Source organism: Podarcis filfolensis, assembly GCF_964270895.1.
Source record: "Podarcis filfolensis genome assembly, chromosome: 4".
Classification (NCBI taxonomy): domain Eukaryota; kingdom Metazoa; phylum Chordata; class Lepidosauria; order Squamata; family Lacertidae; genus Podarcis; species Podarcis filfolensis.
In genome coordinates, this window is record NC_139607.1 from 47,466,540 (window position 1) to 47,479,174 (window position 12,635).

At 37.7% G+C, this 12,635-nt stretch overlaps 1 protein-coding gene across 21 annotated transcripts in view; it reads right to left on the reverse strand.

Moving 5' to 3' along the window:
• CASK (calcium/calmodulin dependent serine protein kinase) overlaps nt 1–12,635 on the reverse strand; it is a 128,347-nt gene that overhangs the window by 19,000 nt on the left and 96,712 nt on the right. For 6 of the 21 annotated variants that reach the window (XM_083612530.1, XM_083612527.1, XM_083612529.1 and 3 more), the window contains 4 exons: nt 11,911–11,934; nt 6,249–6,317; nt 4,939–4,974; nt 51–247 (listed from right to left, as the gene is read on the reverse strand). In XM_083612530.1, coding sequence (XP_083468656.1) covers nt 51–247; nt 4,939–4,974; nt 6,249–6,317; nt 11,911–11,934 — 326 coding nt within the window. The remainder of the gene's footprint in view (nt 1–50; nt 248–4,938; nt 4,975–6,248; nt 6,318–11,910; nt 11,935–12,635) is intronic. The other 15 variants (XM_083612513.1, XM_083612514.1, XM_083612532.1 and 12 more) reach the window with 5 other exon arrangements.

Here is a 12,635-nt window from a genome sequence, read left to right on the forward strand (position 1 = left end):
AATTTATTTTAAATTACAGACATATTAATTTTATAAAATTCCAAACATACCATTCCTGAAGCTCAGGAGAAGGAATGAGGCCTGCAGTTCCATTTTTTGAATTCTCCAGTTTACCCTGCCACCAATTGTGATCATCTTTGCTAATAATCTGGATAATATCACCAACTCTAAATCTGATACCAGCTTCTTTGCAGGGAATGAGGTCATCCTTTGCTGGGTCATATTCAAATTGTGCTCTTACATATATCTATAAAACAGGAGTTTGTGAAAACAATGCGATGTTAATATGGTTAGAACTGACAAGTGAAATGTTACTCTATAATCTAACTATCACTGTTTGCATCCAGGCTTAGGAAGATACCAGTATTAGACATAAGAATGACGGCTGAAAACAAAACAGAAAAAGCTGGAAAGAACTGTGGTGATGATTTTGATGAAGCCTTTAATTGGAGTGCTTTAACATTCCATTGAAACTTTGAAATTCTACTTCACCTCTTTGTCTGTTTGCATTAAAATATTGTTACTAGTTACTCAAAATATGAAATAGAAATATGTATAACTTAATGGACAATACCTTAACTAACAAAAACTTTAATTCAGAAGATGAAAAATAATAATGCACACAGTGCATCTTTACTATGTGCTGAACACAAGCTATATTACTAGGGGCATATCTATAGGCAGCTTCCTGTGTTCTAAATCTTTCATTTTTATGTACGTTAAGATTCCATTTGACCCAGACCCTGGAGGAAGAGGACTGGGACCCCATGGCAGATCCCACCCCAACTGAAGACCTCAAGCAACTGACAGAAAGCCAGTCTATAAACCCCTGTTTCAACGATTCCTTGTCTGGGCTCCTCAATAACTTCCTCTACATCATCTCAAATCCTGTCTTAATCCTCAGTTCCCCCTCATGCACCTCCAGCCTTCAGGAGTCATGACAGCTGTAGACAAGAAGGACAGAATCATAGAAGGAATGCCTAATTTTGCTGTCAGATGGCCAGAGGTCTACTGAGAGAAGGAAAAGATCTAGCCCTTAGATTCAACATGTATTGTATTAAATATATATACTAATTTTAAATCTGGAATTCTTGGTTGTATTTTCCCAAGTCTTGGGATTTTTTTTTAATAAAGATGCTACTATTTTTGAAATTGATGAGTTAGTTTGAAATAATTTGTTGTTCAAGTGATGTTTTGGAATGAATTGCAAGCAGACAATACAGGATGCAAAGAATTTTTTTGAGAAGCGTATCACTAAAAACATTAAGAGCAACCATTTAAGGAAAAAAGACATTAGAAGTAGGACACCTGCTAGACAGGCAGTTGGACCTTTGGAAGACAGGAAAGTTAAAGATGTATTAACAGGAAGAAAAGGAAATTGTGAAGAAGCTGAATGAATTCTTTCCATCTGTTTTCACTGTGGAAGATGTAGGACAGATCCCTGTAGCTGAACTAACTTTCTCAGAAAGGGAATTTGAGGAACTGTGCCAAACAGTGATGACAAGAGATGAAATTCTGGGTCTTATTGACAAATTAAGGTAAAGGTAAAGGGTCACGACTGGACCATTAGGTAATATCTGAATCAGGGTCTAGATTGGTGTTTGAATGCAGTGGGCTGCATGAGGACACATAAACAGAGCTCAAATCCTATGTCTATTCCTCGACTGAGATAGCTTGGCCACTGTGGGTATGGTCCTGGTACCCAGAAGACTGGACTACTACAGGGTGCTCTATGTGGGGCTGCCCTTGAGCTTAGTCTGGAATCTGCAGCTGTTGCAGAATATAGATGCTAGGTTGCTGACTGGGACACCCTGTTTACACCACATAAACCTCTGCCACGGTACTGCACTGGCTACCAATATGCTATTGGGATCAGTTCAAGGTTTTGCTTTTAACATGTAAAGTCCTAAACAACTTGCCTCACCCCATATATCCCTGCCTTGGAACTACACTCTTCAGATAGAGCACTGCTAAAAGTATCACATGCCCCAGAGGTGTGATTAGTATGCAGTAGAAACTAGGCTTTTAGTGTTGCAGCTCCAGCCCTTTGGAATCAGTTACCATTTGAAATCAGACAAACACCTAGCTGTTTTTATATTTAACTAAAGGGAGTTTTGTTTTAAAAGGCTTTTCATGAAATGTGACCCAGCCATTTTGTGCAATAATAACTGTAACTACAGAACTGGTTTTATTGTCCTTTGTCCATGGTGTTTGTAATACTTATTATTATTTTATTGTATACCACTTCAGTATTTTTTTGTTGTGAAGCAGTTTATAAACCTGCAAGCAAGCAAATAAATAAATATATAAATTCTAAAGGTATTGCCAAATATTATCAGGATACCTGAGTAATAATCATAAATAAAAAATTCCAGCTTGTAAGAACTGTCCCTTAATCATCCCCTCCTCAGCATAATGAAACTTAAGAAAATCTAGTATTTATTAAGACCAAAATACTCAAGAATGCACAACTACCACACATGAAAAACTGTTATGTATAGTAAATGCCTAAATATTATTTTCAGGGCAGCAAACGACAACCATGAAGATGCAATGAAAACAAAACATGAGGGAGACTTCCGGGGTGGCGCCATCGGTAATGGCGGACTCCCTCTGAATTGGAGGGACCAGCTCCGCATGAAACGGGTCTTTTCCGCTACGGCGAAGCGGGGACCCTTCTGGAAATCACAGGCAGATGAAGCCTGTGACCGTGGGACTCAGCGGGCACCCTTAGCGCCCCCCCAACCCGCAAAGGAACCCACTAACGGGCTCCGAAGCGACGAGGGGGAAGTGGCGCGGTACTGTGAGTCAATTGCTTTTTCTGCGGAGTGAAGCCGTGTAGCCGTTACCGGAGAGCGCTGCCTTTTTCCTGGGACAATTTGGCATCTAAAATAACCACCCGTGAGTACTGAAACACTGAATAATTGGACTTGAATTAAGAACTGGCGAAATAGAAAGGAATTTGGACTTAAAATTTACCCTAATTTGGTACTGAAACGGGAAGGTTTAAACAGGAAGTCAGCCTTCCGTTTCCTTGTAGCCAGAACAAATCAAAGACAACGTAAACTAGAGCTTTGAAAATCACTTTTAAAGGATTGGCTTTCATCATTTAAAATCGCTGAACCCCCCTTCGGCAGCAGGAGAAGAAGGGGGATCTTTTTTGGGCTGTTTAAACCTGCAGAAGTGAGTTTAAAGCAAAGTAATTTTCCACCGTCCTGATCCTGGAGCGGGGTGTCAGAATTGACGTTTGAAGCTCATTGACCAGAAACAAACGATTCTGACAGATAGTTAAGAGAAGAGAAACATAGTGATTCCATTGTTTCCTTTCGCATTTTAAAAGAACAAATATGGACAAAATATTATAAAAAAGAAACTTTGTTGCTATTGTTATCAAAAGAAAGAACAACTAGAAGCTTTCCCCCTAGAGGGGGACTGTGAAATTGTAACTAATTCCTGGGAGCTTGCAGCTGTCTCAGATTACAACCGTGGGAAAGGATTTGTGACCTTGCAGGACAATGTCTTCAGAAGCACTGTTGGGTGCTTTCTGTAAAATAAATGCCCTATTGGATCAGTTAAGCCAGAAGACGGATTTAATGACTAATGCGGCCAGAACCCTTGAACAGGTAGTGGGAAATTATATGGAGCCCACCCAGGAACTAAAACAGGAGTGTGCCATGACAGAACAACTGAAAGAAGAGGATGTTGCTGAATCTTGGGCGCCAGAGACGGAGGGAGCAGCGGCCCAGCAGGAACATAAATTTTTGGAGTTGACAAATGAACTTGGAAAAAACCAGACTTGGAAAGATAAAGTCTGGTTAGGTTTGGAAGTGGGGGGATGGATAGACCCCCCTTTACAGGGAGATTTGGACTTTTCGAGTCTGGCAATGGGCCGTCTGATGTCTGGAGCTGTGGGGGCTCTCAATTTTGGAGGGAATCTGGAACATGTTTTTAAATACCATATGGAGTCCAGTCTGGTCTATGGAAAGGGGGCTGATTTGTTGAAAAGGGTCCAAAACATTACCAAGCTGGAGTTCCCGAGAATGAAAGGAAAATATGAAGAAGAGCTGCGGAAGGGACATGGAAGAGACTTGAGGGCCTCGGATATAAGGTTACCAGGTTAATGTGCTAGATTAATAGGTTAAAAAGGACTGACAAAGCCCGGGACCAGGAGGAAGGGACGCTGGATGAAGATTGGATTGTTTTTCTCTTTTTATTATATATAATTAAGATTGTTCTATAAAATTAATGAATGTTAGAAAAATGTTGAAATGAAATTACTTGGCTCTCGTAAAAATGTCTAAAGAATTAGGTAAGAATGTTATGGTTAGGAGAAGTTGGTAAAAATAAGATTTAAGCTTTAAACTTTAAGGTTTCTATATGATAAGATGAAAATAGATTAAGGTAATGTAATGACAGAATATTATGAATTAAGGAAAGGATTTGCTGCGATTATTATTAATCAGGATACAAGAAAAGGGAGGAGGAGGAGGTCAAAGAAAGAAGGTATTGAAAGTGGGGAATCTGAGAATGATGGTTTTATTTTTTATTTTTATTTTTCTGTCTTGTTTTTTCTTTGTGTGTGTGTAATTTTTTTTTATTTAAAAAAAACAACCTTTTTTCCAATAAATATCATTTAAAAAAGAAAAGAAAACGAAACATTAGAAGAATGATGGCATCAACACATCACATGGTCCTGAATCTAGCTACTATTAGAAATTACAATAAAAGTTGTAATAAAAAAATATATACAACTACATTTCAGGTCACAGGAAAATGGAACTACGATGAATCAGCTAGGTGAGTAAAACACAAAATGGGAAAAGTTTTTAGAGTTAAAGTCAGCACATCATGGAATACCACATTTGAGATGGTAAGGAGCGATTGCTACAAACTAAAGGTGCTAAATTAGGAAAGCTTCCACGTAGAATAGCTATTCACCTGTCGTCCTTTTGGTTGTGTTGTTGATGGCAAGTCCTGCAGAACAAAGCCAACCCAGGAAAAGAAAACTTCATTTTACTTTGAAAGCAGTCAACAGTATCAAAGCAAATAGTTAATTTGCAAGTATTAACAACAAATTTATTTTCAGAAATAACAATTTAATAGGAAAAAATGTCAAATCCAGGCTGTTTAGCAGCAAGCTGAAGAAAGCAGGTAAAAATTAAGCAGACAGAAAATGTGCTTTCAATAAGAATTCATCATCTTCAACACAAAAGCACCTGTAAGCAAAGGAGGACCCCTCTTTTAGTCTTAACATTCTAATTATATTCCTATTGGGACAATTATATAAATAAATTGTTTTTACAATTTGAAAGCTACTGTGTATCCAGCCGTTACGTCTAAATAGATTTCTAATTCATATAAATCTTAGTGTTTATACATAAACCAAATTATTCCTTTAGCTAATTACAATGGCAGTATTTTAAACAACATATAGAACAGTCTATATTGACGTTAATTGAAAGTTCGCAGAAACAGATACCATTTCTCATCTTATAGTACATGTGTTAACAGCACAATTATCTAAGTGTTTCTCAAGGAAGATCTGTCTACAGGTGCTTTCTAGTGTTTTACCATATATGTTCAGAGAAAAACAAATGATAAAAAATAGCGGTGTCTGCCATTATGTTTAACAGTACCTTTTTTTCCTGAACATATGACTAAAAAGAAAGTACTTTGTGTTAAAGATGTGATGTTAATAGCTTGGGATTATAAATGCAGTTTAAAGCCAGTTCCTTTTGCTTTTCATATCCAGGCAAGGCTCATATTTCACAAAAATATGTGCACATACCACAACAGCAGAGGACACACCAATTCCTTAACTGAGATAGCGGAAACCAATACTGCAATCTACAGAGCTTTAAAAATAAAAAATGTCCAGGTCTAAAAAAACCAAAACCCTCCAAATACCTGCTGTGCAAATATTTTGCTTCAAAAGACCACTTCAAAAGTTGAAAATAGAAATTAGCCTTTTTGTTTAGTTTTGAGCAAGTCAGGATGAGGGTAATGATAAGCATATTTCAGGGATGAGTGAATTTTTACATTACAGTTGAATGTAACTCATTAAAGGGATTTTAATGAGAAGATTATGTTGTCGCGTAAACCCTTGAATGAGAGCAAATGGGGAATTAGACTTCTAAGTATTCTTGATTTTATCAGCAGAACACAATTTTCTACTGAACATGTAATCATAACAGGAATGGTAGATGAGCACCAACAAGATCTGAATACTCTCTGTCTAGAAGTCTTACCGAAACAGAATTGTTAATGCTGCTATGGCCATTAGCTGGGGACTGTCTGGATGTAGAGGGGGAATCTCTCTGAAATAAGACACAAGGTTCATTATCACACAACACTACTGCAGAACACAGATATATTCATGTCAACAGTTATATCCACAGGCTTATGACCAATTATTTTGCCTTTTCTTTCCCGGTCTGCTTTCCACATCACACAAAGCCAAAGCACAGCTTTGTGCAAACTCTGGAAGAGAGGCAAGTGGCTGCTTTGCTTCTCCCAGGTGGTCCTGATGCAATATTGTACTAAGCCATAGTTTGGCTCTGTGTATTGTTTAAACCTAGTTGTAGTTTAGCTCTCTCTAGACTAATGTTAAGCTTTATCCAAGGTTTTGTCCCATGGTTTACAGTTTAAGGTTTGTCTGGGAGAGTGAAACCATGCATCCAGATTCAGATGACACACTGAATCAAGCTATGGCTCAGCTCAGCAAAACAACAGGGGAGGAGCAAAATGATTACCCTCTCCTCTTCTGAAGTTCATGCTAAACCAGTGATGGCCAAACTTGGCCCTCCAGCTGTTTTGGGACTACAACTCCCATCATCCCTAGCTAGCAGGACCAGAGGTCATGGGTGATGGGAATTGTAGTCCCCAAACAGCTGGAGGGCCAAGTTTGGCCGTCACTGTGCTAAACCATGGATTGGCTTAGCATTATGTGGAAACCAGGAATCTCGAGTGTTTTCATATTTTTTTAATACACAATCTTAATTAATGTCTATTTTTTATAACTTTAAACGTAAGTGGGACATACTATAGATACACACACGTTTGTTTGTGTGTGTGTGTGTGTGTGTGTGTGTGTAACTTGGAATGGCCTCTCTTTCATATTATTTTGAAATCTTGGGACATAACTGAATAGAAAACTTGCTATTATCTTTCAGATGTATATGGGGAGGCCTGCCTCCTATAAATAATCTGTAAATTCTCTTGGGCTCTTCATAGTCTGCAGTTCATCTGGAGGGCAACATGAAGAAACATGGCTTGCTTAAAAACAAATGGAATAGTATGATATTGTAAATAAATAATAATAATAATAATAATAATAATAATAATAATAATAATAATATGCCACCAATCTGGCTGGGTTTCCCCAACCACTCTTTAGAAGACATATCTTTACACTCCTGATGGGGCATATAATACATGACAAAGTTGTCAAAAAAGAAAACTCAACTTCTTTTGAATACTTCTGTAGTAAAACAAATCACATTATAGAAAAAAGGACTGAGGCAAAAGTACAGGACTCTGATATTTTAGGATGAGAATATTCAGTTGGGTTTAATAATTTCCCCAACAATAAGTAAAATATGTCTAACACCATATTAGATTGCAACGGGTCAATAGCTTCTTGTGTTACAAAACAGCAGAGGACATGAATGGCTTCCTCCTACATTTCGGCTTACACAGTTGTGCCTGGATCTGAGAATATTAATGCATGCATATGTATGTTTTGGGACTACAATTCCCACCATCCCTAGCTAACAGGACCAGAGGTCAGGGATGATGGGAATTTTAGTCCCAAAACACACAGACATACACACACAACAGGGGCAGCTGCATATTTTCCTCAAAAGAGCTCACCCATCTATTGATATGAGAAGGAGTAGTTTCAGTCAAGAAGCGCTATCAATGAGGAGATCTAGCAGTCTTTATTGTTGTGGGTCCCATATTTCGTATTCTTTGCCTAGGGAAGTCTGCCTAATCACCAATAATTTGCCTTCTAGGAAATATTGTAAGATCATCCATTTAGGAAAAATGTTCGGACTCTATGATTTTCAAAATAAAGTTGTATCCAATGCTAGTCCTGCTCAGAGTAGACCCACTGAAGATGAACATGATTACTCTGGGTCATTAATTTCAACAGTGCTACTCTGAGTAGACTAGTATTGGATATAACCCATGATTTTAATAGCCTTTTAAACATATACTCGCAGGTCTTGCTTATCGAGCACAATATTTTCTGTGAAAATCTTTCGTCAGGCGAGTGTTCACATAATGAGTTCATGATTTCCATTATTTCTGATACAAATACTTCCAATCTGGGATTTCCCCAATTTCTCCCCCATCCTTTTCAATTTTTTCTGCAGCCAATCAGCAAAAGAGAGACAAAGGGAAAAACTGATTTGTCTGATCCCTCCTACTGATTCATCTGATCTTGCACCCTCAATCCCTTCATAGTTTCTGCCTAAACATAGCTGCTACCAACCAGCAAAGCAGAAGCAAGCAAGCAAATAAGGAAGTGGGCAAACTCTGGATTTTTGGATATGTGAATCTGTGGTGTTTATAGTGAGGTTTGGGCACAATTCTTTACTTGTGGATTGGTGAATTTTTGCATAGCAAGTGGGTCGATAGTGGGATTTGTGCGTATAATTTCTCTCCTTGGCCATACTTTTTTCATATCTAACTCTCAGCTTGTATTTTCAGACAAGTGAGGATCTTCAACAAAATACTGCATTGTTCCTTCGCATTCTAAAACTAATCCTCCAGCTCAGAATTCCAGGCAGCCTGAAACAGGAGCCTTGCAGCACTATTTTGGACTTGCTGTGGAAGTTGACATGGAAAAAAAGAGTGTCCTGTTATTTATTTATTTCCATCTTCCTGAAACCTTAACCTTCTGTGCCATACTGTGCTGAAGAGCTCAAGTCTGGGGCTGGGATGCCAACACTGATTTTGAGTGATCTGCTGCTATATATCGCAATATCGGGTGCCTACTGTTACCCCAGCTGGATTATCCTTTCCCCCATCACAATACAATACCATTTATCACCAAGGAGAAAGAGAGGGAGACAGACAATTTCAAGTGCCTGTCCTTGAACTACTAGCTCTTCCCTTCCTATTAGGCCATAAATGTATGGGGTTTTTTGGGGGGGGGTATCCATGATGACATGTAAAACATGTTGTGAAGTTCAGTTAAGAGTAGGATGTTCAGAAGGGGTTCAGTTAAGAGTAGGATGTAAATCTATTAAATAATGATCAGGACTAAGCGGAGAGCTTTCTGGAGAGTAGGAAAGGTGTGAGGAGGCAGCCATTTGCCTTTTTTTACCTTCTTATTGCCTGAAGCATCCCCATATACTAGGGATGGCGAAACAGTGAGCCTCTAGATGGGCCTTTCTCAACCTTGGGTCCCCAGATGTTGTTGGACTACAACTCCCGTCATTGCTAGTTAGCAGAACCAGTGGTCAGGGATGATGGGAGTTGTAGCCCCACATCTGGGGACCCAATGGTTGAGAAAGACTGCTCTAGATTATGCTGGAATATTAGCCTTGACCACTGTACATTCTCCTGTAGCCAACCATACAATTTGTTTATAATGTTCCATTGATTTGTTATGCTTTATGCCTTTGTATCTCAGTTGTCTTACCAAAGGCCAACTCAAAATTTGAACTCAGTTTAAAAAGCAAGGTGTTCCTAACATAGCTACAGTTCTGAACACCTGAAATTACAAAGCAACTTGCAGAACCCAATGGAGGAAACATGGATTTGACTTCTGCACAATTCCCAATGTTCTGCTATAAATAATGAAATCAAATTTCCATTTATCCATGGAATCTTCACTTCATGCCAGGTTTTCATATGCATTGCTATTCTCTGGCTAAATTTCCTTCCTCTGTATATATTGTCTCATTTTCAGATAATTACTTTTGCTACTTGCAGAAGAAGGAACACATGGACCTTTTAGGAACAAGCGTCTCAAGCAATGCCTCATGAACTAAAAGGTGTGTTCTACCTTTCAGTATTAAGGGGGAATGTCACTTAATGGATGAGGAGCCTGAGGTTAGAAATTTTACCCTATCTCAAAGTTAAGGGATGCAATATAATACTGGTTTGTAGGGCATGCTCAAACCATAGTTTGTTAATTCAAATGCGATGGCAAATTAAGGTTGACCTCAAACCAGAAGGGAAGTAGTGAATCACTATGTTCACATAATGCCAACCCATGGTTTGCCATTAGGCCTGAACCATTCTAGAGAAAGATACTCTAAGCAACATATTTTTGGGGATGAAATTTCAACACCACGTTTGAATTCTATTAGCCTATCTTACAGCAACTAGGAGGAGAATATTTGTTAGTTCTGTTCCATGTTGAGTTTTGCTCAAGAGCTAGAGGCACAATGTGTCAGAGATTGCATTACAGTATAAGAAACTGGGCATAACTAAAATACCAGCTGTAGCATAAAAAATTCTAGTAGATCATAATAAGCTTGTGCAAAGTCCTACAAAAAAACTTGTACACATGGAGAAACTCCTCTGGATCTGGGGATTATTTTCTCACACAATGCTTTCCTGCTAAGTCAGAAACAGCCCTTCCATGCATGGAAGACGCTTTCCATCGACTGATGGCATACCTATGGTTCCAACCCAAAGCCTATATTTCATGTTTTCACAAATTTTCAGGTGCTTTTTTAAAAATGCGAAGCTTCTCCAAAGAACTCAAACATGCATTTCAAGAACTTGTGTTTTGAAATTTTGTAAACTGAGCTTATTACAGATGCTAGAAGTTGAGTTTTTTAATGAAAAATCAAAGTGTGGATAGACTACTAAAAAGAATGGCTAGTAAAAAGCAAAATGAAAAGAAACACAATAACAGATCTAATTCTACTTCTATGGATCAAAAACCTCCAATTGTATTGTTTTAACGTAAATGAAAGTAAAGTCATCTTCTCTTTTTTTATTTTATTTTGTAGGAGCAGGAGAGCTTTGACCAAGGCAGCATCTAAAAAAAGAATTCTTAAAATTCAAAGTGATTATCAAAGTCTAAAATACATCCTGAGAGTTCTAGAAAAATAGTAACTTGTTTTCAGTGCTTGACTACAGATATGTGCTTAATCATTTGCAGAATGCATTTAGAGAAATAAGATTCTACTGTATACAAACTATCCTTTAAAAATCATCTTATGCTGAGGGTTAGTATTAGAGGTTGAAGCTATTTCACCGCCTCCTGAATTAAAGCAATCTTGGTATAGTCTATAACCATGTTAGGTGTTTTGAAGGGCAACATCCACTCAACATTGTCGTGCTTTGTATCACTGAGTAGGATTTATGTGTGGGACATTGTGGGTTCCCCGCTAGCATATTCATTGCTTCTTTGATTGTTGAGAGGACTGCGGTGTGGAAGTGTCATGGGCACCTATTCAGTACAGTTTGTAATGTGACTTGTGATGCCAACACAGGGTTTTTTTTTAAAAAAAAAAATCCAGGCCATTTTGTAAGTATTACTTATCCTTCTAAAACAAAAGGTTTGGAGACTGTGCACTGAATCAACTGCACGACTCCTGAACAGGAGTGTACAACTTGTCAAGGTTTTAAAATGGAGAAACAGTAGCATGGCAAGCCTCCAGTGCAAGGTGGGCCTCTCCTTACCTTTTACATGAGTGTGAAATGCTGTGCTATTGACACAAACAAGTAATCTACATGGATGTTGAATAATGGCTTATATGCGCTTCTGGCAACTACTGAAATAAATACAATTTACTTCAAAATTAAATAATTGCCATTTTAGAATGTAAGATGATAATTTTGCGTATCTGTATATCGGCAATCTATAATATGCTACGAAAATCCACATAGGAACAACTGATACATTGAGCATGCAGTATTTTAAAGTATGACATCACTTACATAGTATTTCTCCCAGTTTGTTTGCTAAGTAGGAAAAACATCCTTCCTTAAAATGAATTTAATCAAAACAAATCTATCAAAGCATATTTTATACAGGTACAAAACCCCAAACAAGCAATTAGAAACATTTTGCATGGGAGAAAAGAGAGTGGAAGGCTCTTTGGTTTAAGAAGTTACATGTACTTCCTGGAAAAAAGTGTTTTAAATAGTTTTACAGTTAGGCATTGCAGAATTAAAGATTATGAAACTAGAAAAAAATTTAAAGAGGTAACACAACAATAATTTAAACAGAATTATATTTAAATATTTTCTGAAAGCTGTTTGGCTCACAATGTGCCACTAATTTATCTCCTTGCTAGTTTGCCTGATATCAGGATATTCCTAAACTTTTAAATCTTTTTTAAATGTACAGTTCAAAATCTATGAACCACTTCCCACTTTTTGGAAGTATTGCAAACTGTGTTATATTCCTAATTATAGTTTTCTTTTAATATTTTTGAACAGACATCATTTTCTTTGGCTAGATAATCCCCCCAAAATTTCATTCTATCCATGCCTCATTACAATTATGAACTGCAAAAAGAATCCAAGTTACCATAAGCCTCTGTGAATTTCTACTTCTTACAACTAACAGTGATTATATGGAACTTTGGGCTCAGGATATAAAGTACAGTGGTACCTCGAGTTACAAATGCCTCAGGTTACAAACGCTTCAGGTTACAAAC